The following is a 22,890-nucleotide window of genomic DNA, read 5'->3' as shown; positions in this document are numbered from 1 at the left end:
TAAACTGTAGTGGATAGTAGAAGCTAAGTGGGTCCTCTGGTACTAAAGAAGGTCACGACTGGATCCTCCCTATGCTGGCTACGGGCATCTTTGGGTCAGGCGAAGTCAGCACCTTTATCAAAAAGGGTCATTCCAAGTCGTTTTAAAAAACGCACAACTAATGGAAAAAGGGAATACCAGGCAATTCCGTCGGAAGCCCGTGTGTGGGGCAGTAACCAAGTAGGCGTTTCGGGAGAAACGTTGGCTGTTTTCGGCTTCGCAAAGGCTTAAAAACTCAGTAACTAAACCTGCGTGCCGATCTGAGCAGGAAGAGAGCCTTCAAATTGCGCAAAATACTCCCAGATTGTTTCTGACAGTGCACTCCGCTATACTTGATGCTCGGGGGGCTCCGCGGTTCTCTTGGATGCCCTTGTAGTTTTATGCCAGCGAAGACGTTAGGCCTTCTCCCATTATCTTCTAATGGGGCACATTGTATAACGACAATACGATGATTCCCTATTGTGTGGAGCCACCCACAGCTGTTCCTAGGTGCCGCCTCTTTTGTACGCACTTCTGCGTAGACCTGTTATTCGGAGCTGAGCATACCACCTGGAGGCACTCTTACTTTGGCTCAAGTATTAAATGTACATAGGCAATCGATCGTGTCATCTTTTGTCCTCCGGGGACTGCTTCCTAGTGCACATTGTACTTGCTTCACCAATCAGCAAACTGTTCACCACTAGCTGCACTACGTCAGCACGGTCGAGGGCTTACCATTTACGTCCACGCAGAATTGCACACTTTTACTGCCAAGATTCAGCATGACAGAATGCAGTGAATGCAATCGTACGGCGGTGGTTCTCGGAGGACTACACGAGCAGCGAGAGAGCACCAGTTGTTCGCTGAGTAGATATGTCTACAACGTGCATCGATAATAGACAGAGTGTCACAGACGCACCACAATATGATATTCTTCATTTACTACCACAGGGGCGGGACCATCTCGTAATTGCTGAAAAAGGGGACGGGTACACGCCATGCATGCTCACCTCCAGGCGCTCACGTGTCTGCTCCGTGTATCGGAAAGACAAATCTCTTTAAATGCGACGAACAGTGCAATAATATTTTGCCCCTAGTTATAGTTTGCTCAATTTGAACTAGAATCCTGACTCTTGCACACCATTCATAAGTCATTGTGGGAACGTTTAGGATAGCTGGCGGGTTCAACAGTGATTGTACCCCCAAGCAACGCGCAGAAGTACTAAGCGTTGGGGGGAGTTAGTGCATGATCCTGAATCTTAAGCAAATGCTAGATGCATTTTCAAGCTTTTTGTAGACGGAGACTCGCCGCAGAGCTGCGCCCAAGAATTAGACTCCGTCCCGTCCGACGCGATTCCCGGAAGGGTGAACATTGAAGCTGCCTGAGCCAGGCAGCACACAGCGTCTTAATCGGCTGTGACAATCTTCAGTGCTGCAATTCTGCATTGAAGCGCAATCGACAGGTCGTCATCACGTTGCGCGGAACTCACGGACGAACATGCAAACCCCATACCCTGCCAACACGCTACCAGTGGAAACAACAAATGCTGCTCTTTCTCTAAGCATCGGCCATGAAGGGAGCTTGGGTGAAGAAAAAGGTCTCTTTCTGCCTTCAGGCGGCACCTCGGGTAAAGTTTCGCCGGCCATGAATCCACCTGGTGGAAACTGCAGACAATCTTTGTCCCCTCCACTGCCCAATGAAAACCCTTGTGCTTTGGCCAGGTCGAATAGCTCACTTCCACAGAATCAGATACAGACCCACGAACAGGGCGTCCAGCCTGTTGTGCTTCACTGCAAGGACCTAAACTGTGAGGCAAAAGCCCATTCGTTGATGTGGCAGCCCCCCCTTTTGACGACCCCCCATCACAGGTTGAGTGAGCGGTTAGTGCACTCCCCACTTTCCTCATATTTCTGAATCTTCTGCACTGCAGACTCAGTCGCTATTCCACAAGACGGCACCTTCATCTCCCGGGCAATAAAGAGGCTGTGCGATCGCAGAAAGCCAACTGCAGGCGAAGCCGATGTCGAAGCTGACAAACGCCGAAAGCTTCGAAAGGAAATATTGTGTCTTGATGGCATAGAGCTTGTTTTTAATCCCGGAGATTTCGGTAACACATTTGGCTCCTCGGCTGCAAGGCATACCTAGCCGCAGCTGCGTCTATTGACTGAATTTGGACGACAAGCAAACTGCCACTTGATTTCTTTGCTCTGTATATTTGTACGCAGTTGCTTTGATGGGCAGCAGTGGCGCCGGAAAGTCAACCCTGTTGAATTGCTTGAGTGGCAGAGTCTCGACGGGTTTGCGAGGGGAAGTCGACATGAACGGCAGGCCATGTACACCACAGCTGTGCAAAGAACTCAGCTGTTTTATTCAGCAAGAAGATCTCATTTTCGGATACTTAACGGTGGAGGAGCATTTGCACTTTCAAGTACGCACATGCTCTCACACGATTTTGGCTGCTTATGCCGCTCAGTATTAGTTTGTCTCGATTTTTACGCGTTTGAAGTCACATTTTCTCCTTTTTTTTCGGGACATCGCCGCTGGCAGTGCTGTTTTGCGTGAACCGTGAATGGTTTGTTCTAACGAAGCCTTGGGAGTTTCCCGAGCTTTCCTGTTTTCTAATGTGCCACTAAGCTTCTGTTTAGGGATTCCTTGGGACTGTTACATACATGCTTTTTCAGGCATCTCTCCGCCTGCCCAAAGGAACCACAAATACGGAAGTGAAGCGTACAACGTCGTGTTTGTTGGAATCGTTTGGTCTGGCACATATTTCAAAGTCATTTATTGGAGGCCCACACGAGGCTGCCCGAGGGTACGCGGAGTACTCAAACTGCATCTCTTTGGCTTAAACAAAAATAAAATACACAGAGCGTCTTGTGTTCAACTGACCGGGGCGGTTAAGGAAGCAGGGTGCCAAATACTCGCATTGTGTTCTCAGATCGATTTCGGGGGGCGAAAGGAAGCGGCTTTGCATTGCAAGCGAGCTTTTGAGTAACCCATCAGTAGTTTTTGCAGACGAGCCCACCAGTGGTTTGGACTCCTTCATGGCCAAAGCCGTCTGTGATCAGTTGTATACTCTGGCGGCCGCTGGTTGCACAGTTGTGTGCACTATCCACCAGCCTAGTGGTTCTTGTTTCTCTCTTTTTAACAAGGTCGGGCGGCTTACTTTGAATTGATCTGCTTGCTTCTTTTTGCCTGACGTTCCCCCTTGCTGCTTGCACCTTCCAATCTAGGTGCTCTGTGGTGTGGGACATATGATGTAGGTGCTTTTATTAGGAGAAGGCCGCGTTTTATACTATGGAGATCGGCTGGCAGCGATTGCCTGGCTGGAACATTTGGGCGGTAAGCCCTGTGAAATTGATGCAAATCCAGCGGAATATATTCTGAAAGTGACATCCCTTCAGCACCTTGACATGACAGCAAAGACGAAGCGCCTACATGAATGGGCTGAAGCATGGAAGCTCAACGGTCAAGCATTCCTCAAAAACTGGGTTAGTTGTTGTTGCTTTTATGCACTGCAACATACTTCTTCGGTACACAGCCATTGCTTTGCGTGGTATTACTCTCTCACTCAGGAGCCAGGGTGCATCCTTTGAAGCTGTACACCTCACGGGAAAGGGTGCCACATTTTGCGCCCAGTTAGTAGCAGGGCCGCAGCGCTTTTCATTCGTCAATATTTTGTGAAATGGACAACGGTGTGCTGTGCAATAATCTTGTCAGTCTCAGCTCTGTGCTTCGTGCATGTGCATATCGCTTCGGTTATTGCATGCTGTGTGGGCAGGAAGAACAAGGAAGAGACAACTTCAAGCAGCGCAGCTGCACCTTTTCGTCCATACTCGAGCCCGTGGTGAGCGCTACTATAGAAAGACTTGATAATTTTGCTAGAGCCTCAGCAGAATGCCATTCCAAGGCAGCCTTTTACTTTACTTGCCTCTCAGGTTTTGTGGGGTCCTTTTGCTGTGAAGGACTTCGAGCCCTGCCGCACTAGCCGCCTGCAGTAGACTGTGCCCAGGCGCGGTGATATGTATGCTGTCTACTGCAGGGAGCTCCAAACACCTACAGAGTTGAAGAAGCTGATGGGGAAGGAATGCCTGTGTAAGGGAACGGTAGACAGTGTGGTCGACTCTAAATACCAGCCCAACTGTCAAGGTGTGAAGGAGGCAGCATAACCACTCAGCTGCGGCCAGGGCTTTTTCCTGTAGACGCGGTGAACATATAGCTGATGAAATATGTTTACTGCACAGTGGAATCGAGCTCCAGCAGCATGGAAAGTCTGTAGGATGTCATCGGAGTGCATGCAGCGCAAAACCCAATATTAGCACTATTTGGACTGCATTGTGTACATCCAGGGGCCAAGGCGAGGCAGAAGGACAATGCAGGGAAAATTGCGTCAGGGTCAGCATTGATGCCAACAATAATGGGATTGCTGATGCTGTTACGGCTCAGCAAAATGTCTTGAATGCACTAACATCTGTAGGAGCTACAAGAAATGCCCGAAAGAGCAAACGTATTTCACCCTTTACTGAGGCCTGGGTCCTGACAAAGCGAGGGCTGCTTTTGCGACTGCGAGACCCATCTACATCCTATATTCGTCTAGCTGCGACTTTAATTACAGCGCTGTTACCCTCATTCATATACTTCCAGTAAGTCAAATTCACAACCTCTGCAATTTTCGTCATCAAAAACATGACCTGTTTAGTTTACAGTACAGGAGCTTAGCAGGCGAAGTTCCAGCTGCGGAGGCCAAACAGACGCTTTTGAAGAACAGTGTGTTTGTGTTTCTGAAGGATGGGATGGAGCCTGGGAGATGCCTGGAACCGTGTTTCCGCATGCTACCAAATCGTTTTAACACAGGTACCACCAGGCCCGCCCACATTCCACCCAAGACAGGCCATAATAAAACAAGAACTTTCGGTGCTTTCTGTTTTTCTGTTGACTTTTCTGTTCAGTCTCTTGCATGCCTTTTTAACGTTGCAAGCCTTTTCCCTCAAGCGCGGCCGGTAGCGCAAAGGGAATATGAGTCAGGTAGGATCGCAGTGAATTCTACAGGTAGTTGCACTAGTGAAGCTTCATGGAATTCGTTTGAACGGCGCGCATTTTCAGTTTACTGGACGTGTAGTTTCCAAGTTTCTTGCATTGCCTAGGATCCGACTGCGTCAGCAGCTAGCTGCGCAAAGTGTCACGGGGAAACATGGGACATTCTGCTTTGGGTGCGCAGGTGTTATTCGCATGTGGGTGTATTTTATTGGAACGTCGACTAGCGACACTGTGTTATTTCTGGTTTTCCCCATCATTTTTCACTTGTGAGTTTGGCCGCCATATGTAGGGATATGTGCAACCCATTTGCAGTAAGGCTGCAGTTGTCTAACGAACGTCATGCGATTAGTACATTGGTTCATTTCATGCGCAATTTTTTGCCTCATTTCTGTCTTTAGGATTACATTTTTTATTATGGGTTTAGCTTCCTCGGCAGCCAAATTTTTCCAGTCGTTGGGCATCTTGCTACTGTCAGTTCTATCCCTCCAGTCATACGGCTACTTTATATCTGCTGTTGTGACCGATGTAAGTCAGCGAATTGGTAATTCATAAATCATAGCACCGTTTTGGACGTTTTAATGAGCTGCGCGAGCTCACCTTCCTGTGTTGTTTTTGCCATCTTCATTGCTTGACAATTTTTCGCGAGTAGCCTTCCAACAGTTCATCAGCGCAGAGGCTTGAAAGCTTTGCAGCCCAAGAACCACTAAGAGACTAATGGCGCACGAATGGCCGCTTTTCGCCAATTTGCAGTCCTCAAAAAATAGCTTGCTGGCACTTTTCCCATAGATTTTGTACGGAAGCTGCGTACAGGAGTATTTCTATGCGTCATATCGTATCTAAGGACGTTCTTTCCTGAACAGTATAACTCCATGTGCAGAAAGCAGTGATGCGCCCACTTTTTGAAGCCAAGACAAAGGCACAATGGCAGAGAAGGGATATTCACCAATTTACTTGTCACCGTTGCGCTGCTTCTGTTTCTCCAGGAAGTCGTTGCACTAGCGGTGACGCAAGTCATCCAAGTTGTCCTGGCCCTATTTTCTGGATTCATGACACAGATCGACCAGTTGAGCCCCTTTTTTAGAGTCCTTGCGGTAAGAAAAAAATCCCACTTCTTGCACTTCCTTCCACGGGGACATCTTCAGTTTAGTGAAGTGATATGGCTGCTAGTGGTGCTACTCCGTTACAGGCGTTATCACCATTCAAATATGCACTTTCGGCTTTTAGCGTTACGATTCTTGAAAACGAGTACTTCATTGGTGAGGAGGGAGAAAATGTTTCGGGAGACGCCGTAAGTCCAAGGAGGGCCCTTCAGCGGGAAAATTTAAGCCTAAGAGAGCTCAACCCCAAATGAGCTGCTTCAGGGGCTTGAATCATTTTCTGTGCTATGTTGTGAACGTAGTTTCTTGAAGGAACATTTGGAATCAAAAGAGAAACATTCGCTTCAGATTTGGGAGCCCTGGTGGGGCTTATTGTCGTGTAAGCTTGATCATATATTCAGTTTTGTCGAGGCAGCGCATCTCTGTGGATGCAGCTTTTACAGAATACAGTCGCATGCTTTTCATTTATTCTGCGATACAAACAACGCGCCTGATATCTGCAGGCCCCGCTTGTTAGCCCTAGTGATTATGGAATGCCTCGCACGGAGAACAAAGGAGAACGCCTGAAATGAAGTGCAAGCCAAGCTGGCAAACGAGTCCTCTTTTTGGAAGGCATCGTCCTGGTGGCTTCCCGGCACAAGTTTGAAGACTTGACATCCCAATTCGCTTTGGATGGCAGTTTCCTTGACAATCTTTATGCAGCAAGAGATCGACAGACCCGCATTATTCGAATCTCAGTTTTTTTGCCTACATCAGACACGCAAACCGTGCTAGCACACTGCTTTCGATATTCCGCAACGAATGTTTCTTCTGTGCAGTGTGGATTTTCTCTAGTTGACATCGTTCGTGCAAATTTTTGCCTGAAGTCTCGCGGTATCCAACACGTGAGCTCCCCCATTTCTTGACTGCTCTGAGCAGTGGCCTCTCTGGAGGCACATATACTGAACTCTCGCGGTATCCAACACGTGAGCTCCACAATTTCTTGACTGCTCTTAGCAGTGGCCTCTCTGGAGGCACATATACTGAACTTCTGTGTTTAGTGGCTGGCAGTCAATGGGAGTGGGAAAGACAAAACCAGAATTTGAAGCAGGTTGTACGAGCTCGCAGTCATACAGAGGAAATGGAGTTCTCCGCATATTCCTCTGCGCATTAGCTGGGTGGAAATCAGGTCAGCATCCCAGTTCGCTTTTTCACGAACAGATCTAAGCACGTAGCATCGACAGGAACCCTCAAGCTCCTGCAGACCTGGTACATCCATAACACTACAGGCTTCGTAGAAATTGCCGTTCTAGGAATTTGCCTGAGCAAGGATATCATACGGAATACATTCAGAACTTTCCGAACTGCGATTCGCACAAGAAACCGAAATTTTACTCTAACCTAGACAATTCCCTCTACGCCTCTGCATTCATGCATGCAAACACTAGGGTTGAAACTACGAAAAGAACTTTGGCTTCGCCAGTCGCAGAAAAGCCTCCTTTCTCGTCAAGGGCCATAAAACAGGGCCAGGTGCCTCACTTCAGCCGATCCAGAAAAAAACTTGCAGAGCCGTTGGCACCATCAGCCCCCAGGGTTACTGCGACCTGATGAGCGGATGATCATCGCAGTTCCTTGGAAATGACTCTACCTTCACCACCCCCAGTGTGCCAGCGTCGTTATCTTATCTGCTGCCCACCATGGTGCAGTTGCCGTATGAAATTGTTTTGTCTATCGGTGTGGTTGAACAGAACGTTTTTAGCCTACACTTCTATGCAGATTTAGGACACCCTCTACGCTGGCACTGGTGACAAGGCCCAGACCACTCTGAACAACATGAAAAACCCAACATCTATTGGCGTTTCGGTGCACTGTTCTCTGTTAAGTGTGAACCAAAGGTCAGAAAATCTAGCTCAGATCAAGAATCTACGCTGCTGCGAGTCCACAACTGGAAAGCGGTGCACTTCTGCACATTTCAGCATGGGCACAGGCCGTGTAATGAGAAACTAAAATTCTTCAGCATCTGTAGGTGGTGCATTCTCGCTCTCAGTTTACGCCAGTCGGCGTGCACCAATGCATTTTAAAATGCGTTTAAAACAAGTGGAACTGCATATAGATAAGCTCCCCAGAAAGGCGGTTGAACTGAAAGCAGCATCTTGCGTGTGCAATAGGATAACTTTGTTGCTGTACTTGCCTATTTCTCAGCAACAATCCGATTTCCTGTTGCTTGTTTCTCTGAAAATGGCAATGGAATTGATTCACTACGACGAAGAAATTTTGCCGAGGCGGAACGGCTCTCGCCTCCACTAAAGTGTGCAGTTTGAGCCACATAAGAACTCCAGAGTCGCTAGCCCAGAGAGGATTACGTAGCATCAGCCCCTTTCATACTAGCTGCTGAAACATGATGGAGTTTTCTCTTAAATAAAATGGAAAAGACACTATTTGGCACCTCCCCGTCACTACTCTTCCTGCTATTCCCTTTGCTAGCATCATTGGCCGAAGCCCCAGCAGCCTGCCTCCTTGGGGAAGCCTTTCTAATGTCTTTCTGAGTTTATCTTGGTTAAAAATGGCGTATGGGACCTCATGGAACCTCTAACTTTAGTATTACCTTCATAGGAGAGTGTCAAATGCCTCATGAAATTGCTGAACTTGGATCACACGAGTGTAACTGTCGCCGGAAACTGGAAGCACTAAGAATAAGCCCGCAAAGAGTAAGGGCGCGGCTTCTAGCGCCTTGTGTGTGTGCTTTTTTGTAGCTCTGAGATTTTTTTTCGAATTCCCCTAATCCCTTTTTAAGGAATAAGCGTTTATGACCCATGTATTCAGCTAGGGTTTGGGTTTTTGCGTGGTTTAGCGTCTAGAATGCAAGTTTGTACTCCCTGTCAGTCGTTGTCGCTGAACTTGATAAAATCCCGCAGCTCGCCGACCCACAGCCAGGCGCCTAGCGCTTGGTGCCTGGGTTTGAAAGTGCGGATTTGAGCAGCTCAAACAAGATAAGAATTACTTTAAAATGAATTATTCGGTGGGGTAATTCCTGGCAAAACTACTAAACGAGCGCACACTGCCGACTGGGGCTTGCCAGTGGCAGCTTGAGCCGCAGCAGCACAGGAGCTTTTGCTGCTGGGCGAGCGGGAACACCGCGAGAGCGCCTCTAAACAGTTGTCTTCCGATGTTTTAACCCTAGTAAGAAAACCCTAAGCCAAAAACTCTATTTAGGTTGGCTAACAAGCGTTTTGGGGGGACTAAGGGTTTGTTTTTTTTTGCCTTTCCCTTCTCCGCAGTGGCCGACCCCCCGGCGCCTTGCCTGTGCCACTGGTCTGTTGCCAACGCCCTGCAGCACAAACCCTAAACCCTTCCCTCTCAGCCACAAACCCTTTTTTTAGATTTTTACCCATGAACAGGAGGTTAATCTTTGAGGGAAACGAGAGCGAAATCAAGCCTCGTTGCAGCGTCGCTACGTGCAGGCCGCAGTAGGGTTTAGGGTTTAGGGTTTGATGGTGTTTCTGTCTTGCTTTTCAGGCGGAACCCAGCTAACTCGCTAGCTGTTGATGATGCCCAGCGGCTGCGGAGTGCTTTACTTTGTTGTTGAGCTCTGCCGCTCGGTGGCTTAGGGTTTGGGGCTAGGTTTTAGGGTTTGGAATGAAGAAGAACTCTCCGCGAGGTCTTCTCGGGGGCTCGAAGCAACCCCCTCTTTGCACTTTTTAATCTTTTTACCCGATCCGTCTGTCTCGAGGCTTTCTTGCCGCTTTCTGCCGTTTCTTTTAATTCTATTTAGGTTCCCCGCTGCGGTAACCCCCGTTCCTGGCTCTTAGCGTTTGGGCTTGAGAACGGGTTTTGTTTGGAGCCACTGGAAACTCTGAAGGCTAAACCCTAAACCCTAAACCCTAGATTTCTTTTTCTGCTGGCCCTCTACAATTCCTTTTCCGGGCCAAACTTGGCTGCTGCGTTTGGGAAAAGCCGAGAAAACAGGTACAAGAGAAGGCGCATATGAAATTAATATATGCATGCAAAGATATAAATATATTCATGCATCTTTACCTGCATTCGAGTATACATTATATATATATGTATATATTCTTGTGTAAGAGCAAGCCTTTTCTTATACATTTTCTTTGCCTGTGCATTTCTTGGTCAAGGAAATACATGCATGCGCGCATGCATGCGGCACATTTCCAGAAAAGTGTGTTTTTGCGCTTATTCACACTGTGGGCAAAGGTGCACGGGTTTCCGTGCACGTTTTATTTATTTCTTGTGTTTTTTGCTTCCAGTTGCATGCATGCAACGCAGCAAACACATCGTTGTGACGCGAATTTGAAGACAAGTCCGGAATCATCTGAAATATCTTTTTTGGATGGAAACAAAGACATCAATGAATGAATGACACGTGCATGCACTTCCAGGTGTACGTACACTGAAGCCCCGCATGCGCCCAAATGCAGCTGCTTGAAATACACATTTGCGTTTGTGCTTTTCTCTGCTGCTGCACTCGCAGCAAAACGGCTCCTTCTGCAGCAAAATGATATCATCGGCACTGCAGCGGCTGTCTCCGCTGCAGCAGCAGCGTAGCAGCCGCGTGTCTCTCTGCTGCGCTGCTTCTAAAGGAATTCTGCTGTCAGCAATTGGGGCTTTTCTTTACTCTTGCACTGGGGTGCTCACAAAGGTGGTTTGTTCGGCCGGGCTCCCTATACTCAACGTAAACCCTAAACCCTAAACCCTAAACCCTAACCCCCCAGGGGCACCCCAATCTCATGGCGAACTTTTCGGGAGGCGTTTTAAAGAGTTCGGGAGGGGCCAGTTGCTGCTGTTCTTGACGTGGTTGGCTGCTTTTGTTTCGGTGTTGTTGCTGCTGCTGCTGCTGTTGCTGCTGCTACTGCTGCAGGTCTTGCTTTTTCGGTTTATATTTCAGTCTGTGCTCTGTGTCGTTATTTGTCAAGTCCGCAAAATAAACCCTTTCAAATATCTCCATTACAAAGAACCTCTCGCCAAATTTTTACTCGCCAGAGGGATCATTGCCGTTATCTGCCACGGTCTGCTGCTGCTGTTCCTGCTGCTGCTGTTGCTGCTGCTGCTGCTGTTGCTGCTGCTGGTGTTACTGCTGCTGTTCCTGCTGCTGCTGCTGTTGCTGCTGCCGTCGCTGCTGTTGCTGCTGTCACTGTTGTTGCTGCCGACTGGGGTGTTGATGCCGCTGCTGCTGTTGGTGCCGTTTCTGCGGGCCGAGCTGTTCGTATTGCTGCTGCTGCAGTGGCTGCTGCTGCTGCTGGGTTTTTAATTTTGTTTTTAATTTTTCTTTTTGTTCTTCAGCTCTCTACTATGTTGCTCTCTCGCGCCTGCCTCTGGGAGATGCAGCAGCTGTGGGGCTGTCGGCGACAATTTGGGCCGCTTTTCTTGGGGCTGTAATTCAAAAGGAAGGACTTGGCTGGTATATTGCTCCTGCTGTTTGTGCTGCTGCTGCTGCTGCTGTTTGTGCTGCTGCTGCTGTTTGTGCTGCTGCTGCTGCCGCGGCTGTTTGTGCTGCTGCTGCCGCCGCGGCTGTTTGTGCTGCTGCTGCTGCCGCGGCTGTTTGTGCTGCTGCTGCTGTTGGTACTGTTCGTGCCGCTGCTGCTGTTGGTGCTGTTTGGGCTGCTGCTGCTGGTGGTGCTATTTGTGCCGCTGCTGCTTGTGGTGCTGTTTGTGCTGCTGCTGCTGCTGCTATCTGTGTTGCTGCTACTGCTGTCTGTGGTTCCGCTTTTTTTGGTTTCGTTGCTGTGCGTGCTGCTGCTGCTGCTGCTGCTGCTGCTGTGGTAGGGGCAGACATTTTGAGTTGAAGAAACACGAAACTGAATGGACAACTTGTGCTTCCGGGGGCGGTATTGCTGCTGCTGCTGCTTTTCTGCTGCTGCTGCTGCTGTTGCTGCTGCAGGTTATGGAGTATGGTTTTGGTTTGCTGCCTTGGCATTCTGCTCATTGCGAAGCCGGGCCTCATGCACGCGACCCTCGGGGGCGGCAGTAAACCCTAAACCCTAAACCCTAAACTAGTCCTTAGCACAAGTTAAGCCCTGGATTGTTATTTGAGGCGATATAAACCCTAGCACATCACGGAGCCATGGTGCTGCTTCAGGCCCAGAACGAGGTTTGAGGTTTAGGGTTTAGGGTTTAGGGTTTAGGGTTTGTTTGCAGCAATTATCGCCGAGAACTCCAAAAGTGAGATCGCAATGATTGACAACATTACAAAGGGCGGGGCTTTTATCATGCTGGTCGTCGGCGCCTTTCTCCGTAAACCCTAAACCCTAAACCCTAAGCCCTAAACCCTTAACCCTCAGAGGTTGAGCAGGCCTGCCAAAAGAAGAAAGCATTTTTAAAGTGTTGCTTACAAGAGAGTTGGAGCATAGGCTTTAGCCAAAACGGTCTAGGACTTAGGGTTTAGGGTTTAGATAGTAAATTTCCTATGCAGTCTCAAACCTGTGAAGCTGGGCCGTAGAAGGGGAGTGGAATCCTAGGGTTTTGAATGGCCACACAGGGTTCGGGCGGTTGTATGTGGATTAGGGTTTAGGGTTGAGGGCTGAGGGTTTAGGGTTTAGGGTTTGTGTGGCTGTGGAGGGCAGACGGCGTGTCGTTTGTTCTGGGGCGGCACGTGGCCACAAGGGGGCCCCCTATTCTTTCGGTTTTGTTTATGATGTTTTTTGGTCTTGTTTTCTTTTTGCCTTTGGTGCTATCCGTTTCTCCATTTACGGCTTCTTTCTTCAAAAGCCTCGAGCCCGCCGAGTGGACAGCCCTCATCCGTAAACCCTAAACCCTAAACCCTAAACCCTAAACCCGAGGTTCCACGCCCCCTCCGGGGGACCACGCGGAGCTGCCTGTAAACCCTTGCCTGCTGAACTCCCGCGAGTCCTTGCTGCTTCCACATCTTCAGCTGCCAGGTCGACAGATTCAAACCCCTAAACCCTAAACCCTAAGCGCCAAACCCTAAACCCTAAACCGTAGTGGTTTACGCTTTTTCGCAGTGCTTCCCTGTCTGGGTCTGGGGGCGCAGCTGTGCCTCATAAGCGCTCTAGAGTTTGAGTCTGCGGCGACAATCGCCATTGTCCAAAACCTGGATGCTGTCTTCAGCTACTCCTTCCAAGTAAACCCTAAACCCTAAACACTAAACCCTAAACCCTAAACACTAAACCCTAAACCCTCGGTGCGGCGCTTTGGCGTTGCCCCGCAGTGTATATTTGTTTCCAAGGCCTAAAGCCAACGCCGTGGCTGCTCAACTCGTGCAGAGCCATCCGGCTCGTAAACCCTAAACCCTAAACCCTAAACCCTACCACTAACCTTGGGAGCTGCTGCTGCGTGAATGCGAGCAGCTGATCATTGGCGAGGGTTTCAATGTAGCCTCCTTGTGTGGGGCTGGCTTGATCGTCTTTTCTGCAATTGTTCTCGCCGTTTTTACCATTAAAAGCTGGATGCAAAGAGAGAAGCAAGCTGCTGCTGCTGCTGCTGCTGCTGCTGCTGCGCTTGCTGCTGCCGAAGCTGGCGAGCTGCAAGACATGCTTTCCACCCCGTCGCAGGTGGGTGCTGCAGCAGGCGCCGCTGCTGTGTCTGCTGCTGAAGACGGAGCAGCAGCAGGAGCAGCAGCAGCTGAAGCAGCAGCTGCAACAGCAGCAACGGAAGCAGCAGCAACTGCGGAAACCAGCAGCAGCATCTTTGCACTCAAAGTAGCCGTTGCAATGCAGCAGCAGTTGGTGCAAGCAGAACAGCGAGTGCAGGGAGCTTCCTTGGTATCTCCCAGCAGCAGCAGCAGCAGCAGCGGCAGCAGCAGCAGCAAACAAAAAGTAGACAGCAGCGCGAAACTGTACCCTCCTGCTGTTACAAATGAAACAGTAAACACAGCAGCGAGCGACAGCGAGCTCAGCGGCCTCGAGAAAGTAACCCTAAACCCTAAACCCTAAACCCTCAATGCTGTACCATTGGGGAAGGGTTTGGGGCCTGCAGCAGCAGAGCCGCAGAGAATGGCAAGCAGCAGCAGCAGCAGCAGCAAAGCATTGCATCCCGTATAGTAGTTTGGTGCAACACAATAAACAGAACAACGGAAAAGCAGCAACACGACTAGCAGCAATTGCTACTTGTGCTGCAGCAGCAGCTGCTGCTTGTGCTGCAGCAGCGACCGCTGCGTCAACAATTTATTAGTTGTTTTTGTTGCCTTGCAAGCTGCGAACCTTTGGCGACATCTTGGTGCTGCTGCTGCTGCTGCTGCATAGCAGCAGCAGCAGCTGCAGCAGCTGCAGCAGCTGCAGCAGCGGAGCTGTGACGGCGCCGCTGGCCGTTACAGCAGCAGGAACTGCTTATAGAACCGCAACAGCAGCAGCAGCAGCAGCAGCTCCTGCTGCACGACTTGCTGCTCTGATGCTGGGGAACTTCCCCAGAAACAGAAGTATTAAGCGGAGGCTCCGACCAGCTATTCTGCTGCTGCTGCTAGTCTCGCTGCTGCTGCAGCTGCTGCTGCTCTAGATGCTGCTGCTGCTCTGGATGCTGCTGCTGGGTTAGATGCTGCTGCTGCAGCTGCGTCAGCAGTAGCAGTTGCTGCAGCAGCAACAGCAGCAGCAGCAACAGCAGCAGCAGCAACTGCTACTACTGACGCAGCTGCCTACGCAGCGCCTCCAGTTCCAGTTGTTGCTGCTCCAGTAGCTGCTTTTGCTGCTGAATGACCTGCTGCTGCTGCTGCAGCCGCTCCTCTAGTTGCTGCTGCTGCGCCTCCTTGCTGCTGCTGCTGCTGCTAACTACCCGCTGCAGGCGGGAGATTGCATGCAGCAGCTTCATCCAATCAACGATTGCTTCCTTCATCAAGAGGTCTCCTTTGTACCTGCAGCAAATGTGAGCAACTAGGGTTTAGGGTTTAGGGTTTAGGGCTTACCGCTTCCCATGCTGCTGCTGCTGCTGCTGCTGCTGGGCTGTTCGTCTCCCGTTTCTTCTGCTGCAGGTGTGCAGCGGCGGCAGCAGCACCACCGTAAAACCAACAGCAGCGAACAGCAGCAGCAAGTGAGCAGCAGCAGCAACACCACGCAAAAATAGCAGCAGCAGCAGCAGCAGCAAAAGGGTGCAGCAGCAGCAGCAACAGCGTTTTCATCTCTCTCGCAGCTCCTACCTTGTCGCTCGGGGATGCAGAGAGAGATCTTCCTGGTCGTCCCAAATCCCCCAGTACCGCTGCTGCTTCTGCTGCTGCTGCTGCAGCTGCCTATGCTGCTGCTGCTGCTGCTGCTGCGGTTGCTGCTGCTGCTGCTGCGTCGGGCGTATCGGCTGTGGAGTGAAGTACAGAAGAGCAGGAAAGGCAGAAACGCCGAGACTGCGGCACAGGGACCTGGCATCCTGCTGCTGCTGCTGCTGCACTTGCTGCTGCTGCTGCTGCTGCTGCTGCTGCTGCTGCTGCTGCGCGCAGTCAAATGCTGCTGTCAGCAGCTTGGCGGGCTGCGTCTTGTCTCTTTTTTGAAAAAGAGATAAAGACAAAGACAACAAAGAAAGAGACCCTCGCTGGCTCTGCTGAAACGCGAGAGCCGCTTGCCGCCACGTTTGCAGCAGCAACCTGCGCGCCCAAACCCTAAACCCTAAACCCTAAACCCTAAACCCTAAACCCCAAACCCTAAATTGGACCCTAAACCCTAAACTCTGGAGTCTACAAGTAAACAAGGCAGCAGAGGTAAGTCAAGAGTGCAGGAGAGGCTTAGGAGTAACTTTTTCCCTTCTAAACCCCAAACCCTAAACCCTCTGCTGCCAGGGGCTATTTATTAGGGTTTAGGGTTTAGTACGTGCTGCTTGAGTCCCATGAGGTGAACAGCAGCACCGCAGCCTCTTGGCTGCTGCTGCTGCTGCTGCTGCTGCTGATGGCTTGAAGCTCTTCAACGCGCAGCAGCCGGACAACGTCTGCACGCGCAAGCAGCAGCAGCAAAGGCGGAGATCATTAGCTGCAGTAGCAGCAGCAGCAGCAGTTGAGAGGCGGCTGCAGCAGCAGCAGCAGCTCTGGCTGCTGCACGAGCAGCAGCAACAGCAGCAGCAGCAGCGATGGTAATAGCAGTATCCGCAGTACAACAGCAGCCGTAACAACAGCGGCACTTGTAGCAGCAAAACATCGGCGGCGGCGGCGGCAGCAGCAGCAGCAAAAAGCACTTGCAGCAGCAGCAGCAGCAAAAACAGAACTGGCAGCAACAGCAGCAGCAGCAGCAGCAGCAGCTACCTCCCTCATCTTTGGCTTCAAGCGTTCCTCGAGGGGCCCTGGGGCCCCCCAACCCTAGAAATCCGAGGGCCCCCCAACACTGCAGCAGCAGCGTGAGAACCACCAGAAGTCCCATTGCCAAACCCTAAACCCTAAACCCTAAACCCTACGCCATAGCAAATAAAAATCGAATTTCTGATGAATTAATAAGAGAAGAAATGCAATTACAGACATAAGCCAAACAAGACAAAAAGATTCCAAAGCAGCTGCTGGGGGCCCCCGGGGCCCCTGGGGGCCCCTGGGGGCCCCGAGAGCCCCTGGGGGCCCCTCTTACAGATTAACCTAATACAAAAGAATGCCTTGGATCAAGACCCTTATATTCTAGACCCTAAGTTATGTAATAAATGCCGTTTTAAATGCTGTTTAGGTATAATCTCTAGCCGAATAGAGTGAGGAAAACCCTAGACCCTAAACCCTAAACCCTAAACCCTAAACCCCGCAAAGCACAAGCTCTGAACTCCAGTGCCCGAGCAGCCACAGCCAAACCGCTGGAGCCGTGCTTCCGCCAGCGCTCTACTGCAGCGTCTGCTGCAGCAAAACTCTGCTGCAGCAAAACTCTGCTGCAGCAAAACTCTGCTGCAGCAAAGCTCTGCTGCAGCAAAGCTCTGCTGCAGCGTTCACTGCAGCATGTTCCTGCTGCAGCGTGTGCAGCAGCAAAGCTCTTCTGCAGCGCCTGCTGCGGCAAAGCTTTTCTATAGCGTCTCCTGTAGTAAGGCCCTGCTGCGACGTCTGCTGCAGCAAAACTCTGCTGCAGCAAAACGCAGCTGCAGCGTCTGCTGCGGCAAGTTCCTGCTGCAGCGTCTGCTGCAGCAAAGCTCTGCTGCCCCCTTTGAGCTTGAGACAGCAAAACAGTGAAGTTGTAATTGTTTTCTCTTCAACAACCCCTTCTTATCTTCCCCAGCTGCCAAAAGGCACTTTAAACATTTCTTAAGAATGCTGCATTATACTTGACGGCTACGGGGCCCCAGTAGCCTCTGCAGCAAGGGCTAACTTTGCCTAATGATGGCTTTGGAAAACTTCACTTAGTGACAGTGAAGTATTAAGTTTCATCTTTCTTTAAATTTGGCCAAGTTTTAAAAGCTATTTCTCTCTTTTTTCTAAGAAAGTTGACCGGAAGAATAGCTAATTTTTTGATGTTTGTCTGTCTTTGCGAGAAACGGAAGAAATTCATTAGGCCACTTTAAAAAAATGCCAAAGCTAAAGCCCTAAACTACATGAAAATGGCCCACAGCTCTAGAAGCCGCTGGTGGACCGCTTTAGCTGCGATTGGCAGCAAGTCTTGCTCCTGCAAGCAGCACAGTCTAAGTTGAAACGTTAAAAAATTTCTTAAAGTTTAAATTTGTTCTGCAATTTGTGAAAATAAACACAAATGGCTTACTGAGGCCGCCTTATATGGAGGGAAAGGAAAGACCAAAGTGCCCGAGTACCAGTGAGAGGACCCACATAGAACTCTGAAGTCGTTTTCTTTGAAAACAATTCTCGAAACGTAGTTTGGAAAATTAAATTGCTTCCCTTTTCCAAACAAATACCTTCTGCAGAATGCTGCAAACAGCAGCAAATAAGGGCCGCAATCGCGCTGAGTCCAAACGGCGTTTACTGGGTTTTCCCCCGCAAAAGTTAATATTCTTTTTGAAATCTTTTTTGTCGAAATGAAACAGGATTTCAAGACAGAAACACTCATTAACCCCTCTTTGGCAGCTTTTTTGCTGAAGCCGGTGCTTTTTCTTTCTGAATAAGCGACATAGAAGGCACTCTTGACTTAAGCCTTCCTGCCGGCGTTTTTAAAGAGAATATTTCGGAGTTCTTTCTAAATGGCATTTAGACTAAATACAGCGATGTCTTCGGATTAAGAAAATCTTCAAGTGCTGCCCCTCTTAAGGACTGGCCAGACAACAACGAAGCAAGTGCCTGTAGGCCCCGGCAGCAGATTGAGGGAGACAGCCACCATGCGGCCACCCCACTAGTATCTTTTGCAAAAGTTTTTTAACTTCGTTATTTTTCAAAGAGAAAAATTTTGTTGCGAGAGGAGAAGGAAGCCTCCTGTGACAGCCTCTGGCTGGGGGCACCTGGAGTGCGCAGCGCTCCTTGTAGCCCAGAAATACCCTTCAGGGTCCACAGCTCAAAAAGTTGAATTTCAAAAAACAATTCGGAAGTTATTATCATGTAAAAGGCTTCATTGATAGGGAAAGCGGTCCCGTGGGGCTCTGCAGGTAGGAAAGAACAGCTGTGTCCTTTGGCAATTTGGCCAACGAGGATGTTCTCTGGACTCTTTTAATGTTTTAGGAATGACTTCTGGGCGCACTGGCAGGCGTCCACCTCCGTAGTCAGAAGGACAAAGACTTAAAAGCCAGAAAGTGGCAGCACAGGTGAGTTTGGCTCACTTGAAAGACCGCCACGGGGTCGACTGGGCTTTGGGCTACAGACAAAAGATGTTTATTTTCTGCAAAAATCTCAAGAAGACAAAAGCGGGTGGACTATCTGGGATCCCGGATATCCGAGGGAACCTCCAACAGGCCCCAGGGGGCTTCCCCGCTGGGAGCATGCATGCAGCTGCAAAACCGCGGGGCTTTTAGGGCCTTTCTGAAATCTTCTCAAGAAAGTTTGAAGGCCTGGTGTGCAGTGAGTTGCTCCGGAGGAGTGTGGCTTCAGGTTTTCCTTTTCCGCCAAGAAAAAGTACTTCTGGACTTGGGTTCTCAAGCAAGTGTTGGGGCCCCCTCTTTGTTGGGCCTGCAGAAAGTCTCCTAGGCCTGCAGCTTAAAGATTGACTTTTGCTGCAGTGCTGCTGCCGTAAAGGACTGCAGCTGAAGCTGAGTGCATCTCTGCTGCTGCCGCCGTAGGCCTCCTACAACTGTATAACTAAGAAGACAATTAAAAGAAAAACAGGCCCTTCTCTTTGTGGCCTCAGAAAGAAAGATTTTGCTGCTTTTGCACCTTTGGCAAGAAAATGGAGAAGTAAAAGCACCCCGAAGAGACCCAGCAAAAGAACAGAAAATGAAGACAATCTAGTTAAGAAGAAGTCTAGAGGACTCGAAGGGATATTCAAGAAGGATTGAAGAAGGACAGAGAGAGGCCCTCGGGATTCATCAGAGATCTCTAAACTTGCGAAAATCCCCAAAAGCCTGACTTGCCGCATGGAGAACACATGCATTCCTGCAGCTGCCTCTGGCAGGCACACGCTGCAGCAGCAGGAGGCCCAGCAGCAGCAAATGGGGGATTTTTTGTGAGTTTTCAGAGAGGAGACAGCAGCAAAAGGAGGACTGGAGCTGCCAGGTGTCCCCGAAGCCAAGATGCAGCAAAAGACAAGCCAGGAACAAGCAGCAGGGCCGTGCTGCCAGCAGCAGCAAAAGAGATTTTAATTTTCTTTTTTTGCTGCTTCCTTCCTGGGCGCCTCTGACCGAAGCACAACTTTCTCTCATTTTTGGCGAGGTCCAAAGACTTCCTCAGCACCAGAACTAAAAGGGAAATACAAGCAGCAACAGAAGTAGGTGCTGCGTGGCTAGCTAGCTAGCTAGCTAGTTCAACTGGAGTGGACACTTAGCTGGCTAGGCAGCTATCCAGTTAGCTCAGTGGCAAGAACTGCCCAGCTAGCTGACCACGCAGCCACTTCCATTCGCCCAGATAGCGAGCTGGCTAGCTAGCCAGTCAAATAGATCTGGCTAGATCGCAATGGGAAGTATTCAGCTAGCGATTTGCTGCCGCAGCAGCAGCTAGATACTCGGACAGCTAGCCAGCTACTCAATAGCTTGCAAGCTAGTTAGGTACCCAGCTTGCTCGTCAGGTAGCTAGCTAGCTTGTCCAGTAGTTAGCTAGCTCCCCAGGTGGCTAGCCAGCTAGCCAGCTAGCTACCCGTGTAGCCGGCTAGGTAGGAAGCACGCCACAGGCTAGCTAGCTGCAGTGTTCCTCTTAAGACAAAACCCCAACTTTTCATTTTCGACTTTTTGTTAAGAAGACAAACTGAGCAGCAGCGACTTCGAGAGAAGGCCAAAAGCCAAGAAGGCGAATGAGGGGTTTCAGGGGGCCGCATGCACTGGGGTCCCCCAAAGCTAGGGAAGCATAAATGAATCTCTTCACGAACTGCTGCTGCTGCTGCTGCTGCTGCTGCTGCTGCTGCAGAGGAATATGCTGCTGTTGCAGCAGCTGGCGATCGGTGCTGCTGTCTCGCGGCTTCTCTGGGCTTGTGGGGCTGGAGGCGAAACACTGTGAAGTTATGCCTTTTGCTGTTTTGTCGAAGGAGGCAAGAACTAGTTGTAAAGGGTGAGGTGTACATACACCTCAAGCTGGCCAGACACTGGAAGGACAGCCGGCGGGAGCGGTTGCGGCGCCAAGTTGGGCCGCAGACTTATGTCTGGTGCATCATTTTATTAATTTAATGTTTTAAAGAACTTATTTAATTCAGTTCGCCTCGGGTTCGGTCCAAACAGAGGCTAGCAGGACTGCTGCTGGCAGCAGCGGTGGCGCTGCGGGGTTGCGGGAGGCTCGGGGTTGTTTGCAGGTCTTAGGGTTTGTTGAGGGTTTAAAATGCGAAATAAATGCATAAAAGTCCGTCGAGTGTACAGACAGCTTGCAGCAGCAGCAGCAGCAGCAGCAGCAGCAAACCTACAGCCGCCCTCAGGTGTCACTACACCCCAGGGCCAAAGCCATCCCCTGGCTCCCTCAGCCTCTTCTTCTCTTTTAGAGGCGCCTTTGCGTTAAAGTTCTAGTTCGGGGCCGCGGTTTAGGCTGAGGGTTTAGGGTTTAGGGTTTAGGGTTTCCACTTGCCCCAGCGCCAGGTGTACGTACAGCAAACCCTAGACGGTGGGGCCACGAGACCCCCAACTCTCTCAGTAGCGACCAACAACAGCCATTTTATGTTTCTTTTTGCATCTAAGTTAGGGTTTAGGGTTTAGGGTTTGGGGTTTGGGGTTGGCATCGCTGGAGGCCAGCTGCTCCCAGCTCACAGGGTCGCGAGCTGCGAGGGTTTAGGGTTTAGGGTTTAGGGTTTAGGGTTTAGGGTTTGCAATCACTCCCCCTCTCGTAATGGCTGCTGCCCCCCACCCACCAGAAGATCTGCCACCTGCAGCAGCAGCAGACAACAAGCCAAACCCTCGGGGCCCCAGGGGGCCCCCTGCGGGAGCGTGACTGACAGCAGCAGCAGCAGCAGCAGCAGCAGCAGCATCTCAAACAGCTGCAGCAACCTCTGGCAGAAGTAGTCGGCGAAGACCCCAGAAGCAGCAGCAGCTGCAGCCGCAGCAGCAACAGCAGCAGCAGCAGCAGCAATCGCAGCAGCAGCAGCAGCAGCAGCAGCTCGCTTCTCACTTTGCTGCACCAGGCAGCTGTTGCTTCGGGGCTTCTGTGATGGGGTGTGTTTCCCCTGGTTGCGAAGCGCTAAACCCTAAACCCTAAACCCTAAACCCTCGGTGGTACAAAGGGTTTAGGGTCATGAGAACAAGCCACCGGATTTCTTCGGCAGCAGCTATTGCAGCAGAATCTGCTGCTGCTGCTGCAACTCCCTCGCGAGCAGCAGCAGCAGCAGCAGCAGCAGCACGCTTTGGCCGCACAGGGCCTCCAGGCTCAGCAGCTCCTTCCCTTCCCCCTCCTCGCAGAAACAGCAGCAGCAGCAGCAGCAGCAGCAGCAGCAGCAGCGTCTCCCTCAAGACTGTGCGTGCTGCTCCTGCTAGCAAGTCTCCTGCATTTAAAGTGGGGCAGACACGAGCAGCAGCAGCAGCAGCAGCAGCAGCAGCAGCGGCAGCAGCTGCTGCAGCCGCAGCGCCAGCAGCAGAAGCGACTCTGCAGCAGCGCAGCAGCAGCAGACTGCATGCCCTGCTTACTGAAGCCCACGGCTCCCCAACCTGCGGCAGCAGCAGCAGCAGCAGCAGCATGAGCAGCAAGGGCGAGTTCAATGCAGCTCTGCAGCAGCTCTCGCATTCGCTTAATGCTGATGCCCCTGCAGCAGCAGCTGCAGCAGAAGCAGCAGCAGCAGCAGCAGCAGCAAGGGGCGATTCGCCGGTCTCTCGAGAAGAGCAGCAGCAAATGAGTGTGGACAACAGCCATGACTTGCTCGGTGACTCAGCTGCAGCAGCAGCAGCAGCAGCAGCAGCAGCAGCAGCAGATGCAGATGCAGCATCAGTTGCTGCAGCAGACACAGCCACGGAAGCAGCAGCAGATGGGGCAACGGAAGCAACAACAGACGCAGCAGCAGACACAGCAACAGAAGCTGCAGCAGACACAGCAACAGAAGCAGCAGCAGACACAGCAACAGAAGCAGCAGCAGACACAGCAACAGAAGCAGCAGCAGACACAGCAACGGAAGCAGCAGCAGATGGGACAGAAGCAGATTTAGACACAGAGGAAGCAACATACCAGGAGACCCTGGACAGCGACCCGGAAGCAGCAGCAGAGCAGCAGCAGCAGCAGCAGCAGCAGCAGCAGCGCAGGCTGTCTTCCAGGCGCCGCCAGGGCACTGCCGTGGCAGTGGCCCGCAGCAGCAGCCGCAGCAGCAGGGGCTCTTCGGCCCGCCGCTCAGCAGCAGCAGCAGCAGCAGCAGCAGCAGCAAAAGG

At 50.9% G+C, this 22,890-nt stretch overlaps 5 protein-coding genes across 5 annotated transcripts; 3 read left to right on the top strand and 2 right to left on the bottom strand.

The window, feature by feature from the left end:
* Nucleotides 1-1,516: 1,516 nt before the first annotated feature.
* On the top strand, nt 1,517-6,536 carry ENH_00083280 (ABC transporter, putative; the record flags this gene model as incomplete). Its single annotated transcript, XM_013583402.1, has 16 exons — nt 1,517-1,826; nt 1,950-2,126; nt 2,245-2,447; nt 2,701-2,831; nt 2,958-3,117; nt 3,283-3,510; nt 3,801-3,866; nt 4,062-4,114; nt 4,369-4,662; nt 4,807-4,873; nt 4,969-5,044; nt 5,238-5,322; nt 5,455-5,581; nt 6,040-6,147; nt 6,243-6,344; nt 6,456-6,536. 16 exons carry the CDS (start codon nt 1,517-1,519, stop codon nt 6,534-6,536), a joined length of 2,268 nt encoding a protein of 755 aa, XP_013438856.1.
* Nucleotides 6,537-11,144: 4,608 nt separating this feature from the next.
* On the bottom strand, nt 11,145-11,923 carry ENH_00083270 (hypothetical protein; the record flags this gene model as incomplete). Its single annotated transcript, XM_013583401.1, has 2 exons — nt 11,145-11,335; nt 11,542-11,923. The coding sequence occupies 2 exons, from the start codon at nt 11,921-11,923 to the stop codon at nt 11,145-11,147; spliced, it is 573 nt and encodes a 190-aa protein (XP_013438855.1).
* Nucleotides 11,924-12,038: 115 nt separating this feature from the next.
* Nucleotides 12,039-14,598, top strand: ENH_00083260 (hypothetical protein, conserved; the record flags this gene model as incomplete). Its single annotated transcript, XM_013583400.1, has 6 exons — nt 12,039-12,114; nt 12,286-12,381; nt 12,711-12,887; nt 13,110-13,228; nt 13,455-14,015; nt 14,299-14,598. 6 exons carry the CDS (start codon nt 12,039-12,041, stop codon nt 14,596-14,598), a joined length of 1,329 nt encoding a protein of 442 aa, XP_013438854.1.
* A 120-nt stretch (nt 14,599-14,718) lies between these two features.
* On the bottom strand, nt 14,719-16,430 carry ENH_00083250 (hypothetical protein, conserved; the record flags this gene model as incomplete). Its single annotated transcript, XM_013583399.1, has 4 exons — nt 14,719-14,950; nt 15,233-15,667; nt 15,891-16,005; nt 16,316-16,430. 4 exons carry the CDS (start codon nt 16,428-16,430, stop codon nt 14,719-14,721), a joined length of 897 nt encoding a protein of 298 aa, XP_013438853.1.
* A 5,342-nt stretch (nt 16,431-21,772) lies between these two features.
* On the top strand, nt 21,773-22,890 carry ENH_00083240 (AT hook motif-containing protein, putative; the record flags this gene model as incomplete). The annotated part of the gene is made up of 1 exon (XM_013583398.1): nt 21,773-22,890. A coding segment is annotated over one exon (1,118 nt), but the record flags the coding sequence as incomplete, so codon positions are not given.

Source organism: Eimeria necatrix, genomic scaffold (genome assembly GCF_000499385.1).
Source record: "Eimeria necatrix Houghton genomic scaffold, Enh_scaff92, whole genome shotgun sequence".
In the NCBI taxonomy this organism is placed as follows: Eukaryota; Apicomplexa; class Conoidasida; order Eucoccidiorida; family Eimeriidae; genus Eimeria; species Eimeria necatrix.
Note: the sequence above shows the minus strand (reverse complement) of the source record. Positions and strands in the feature narration are given on the sequence as shown.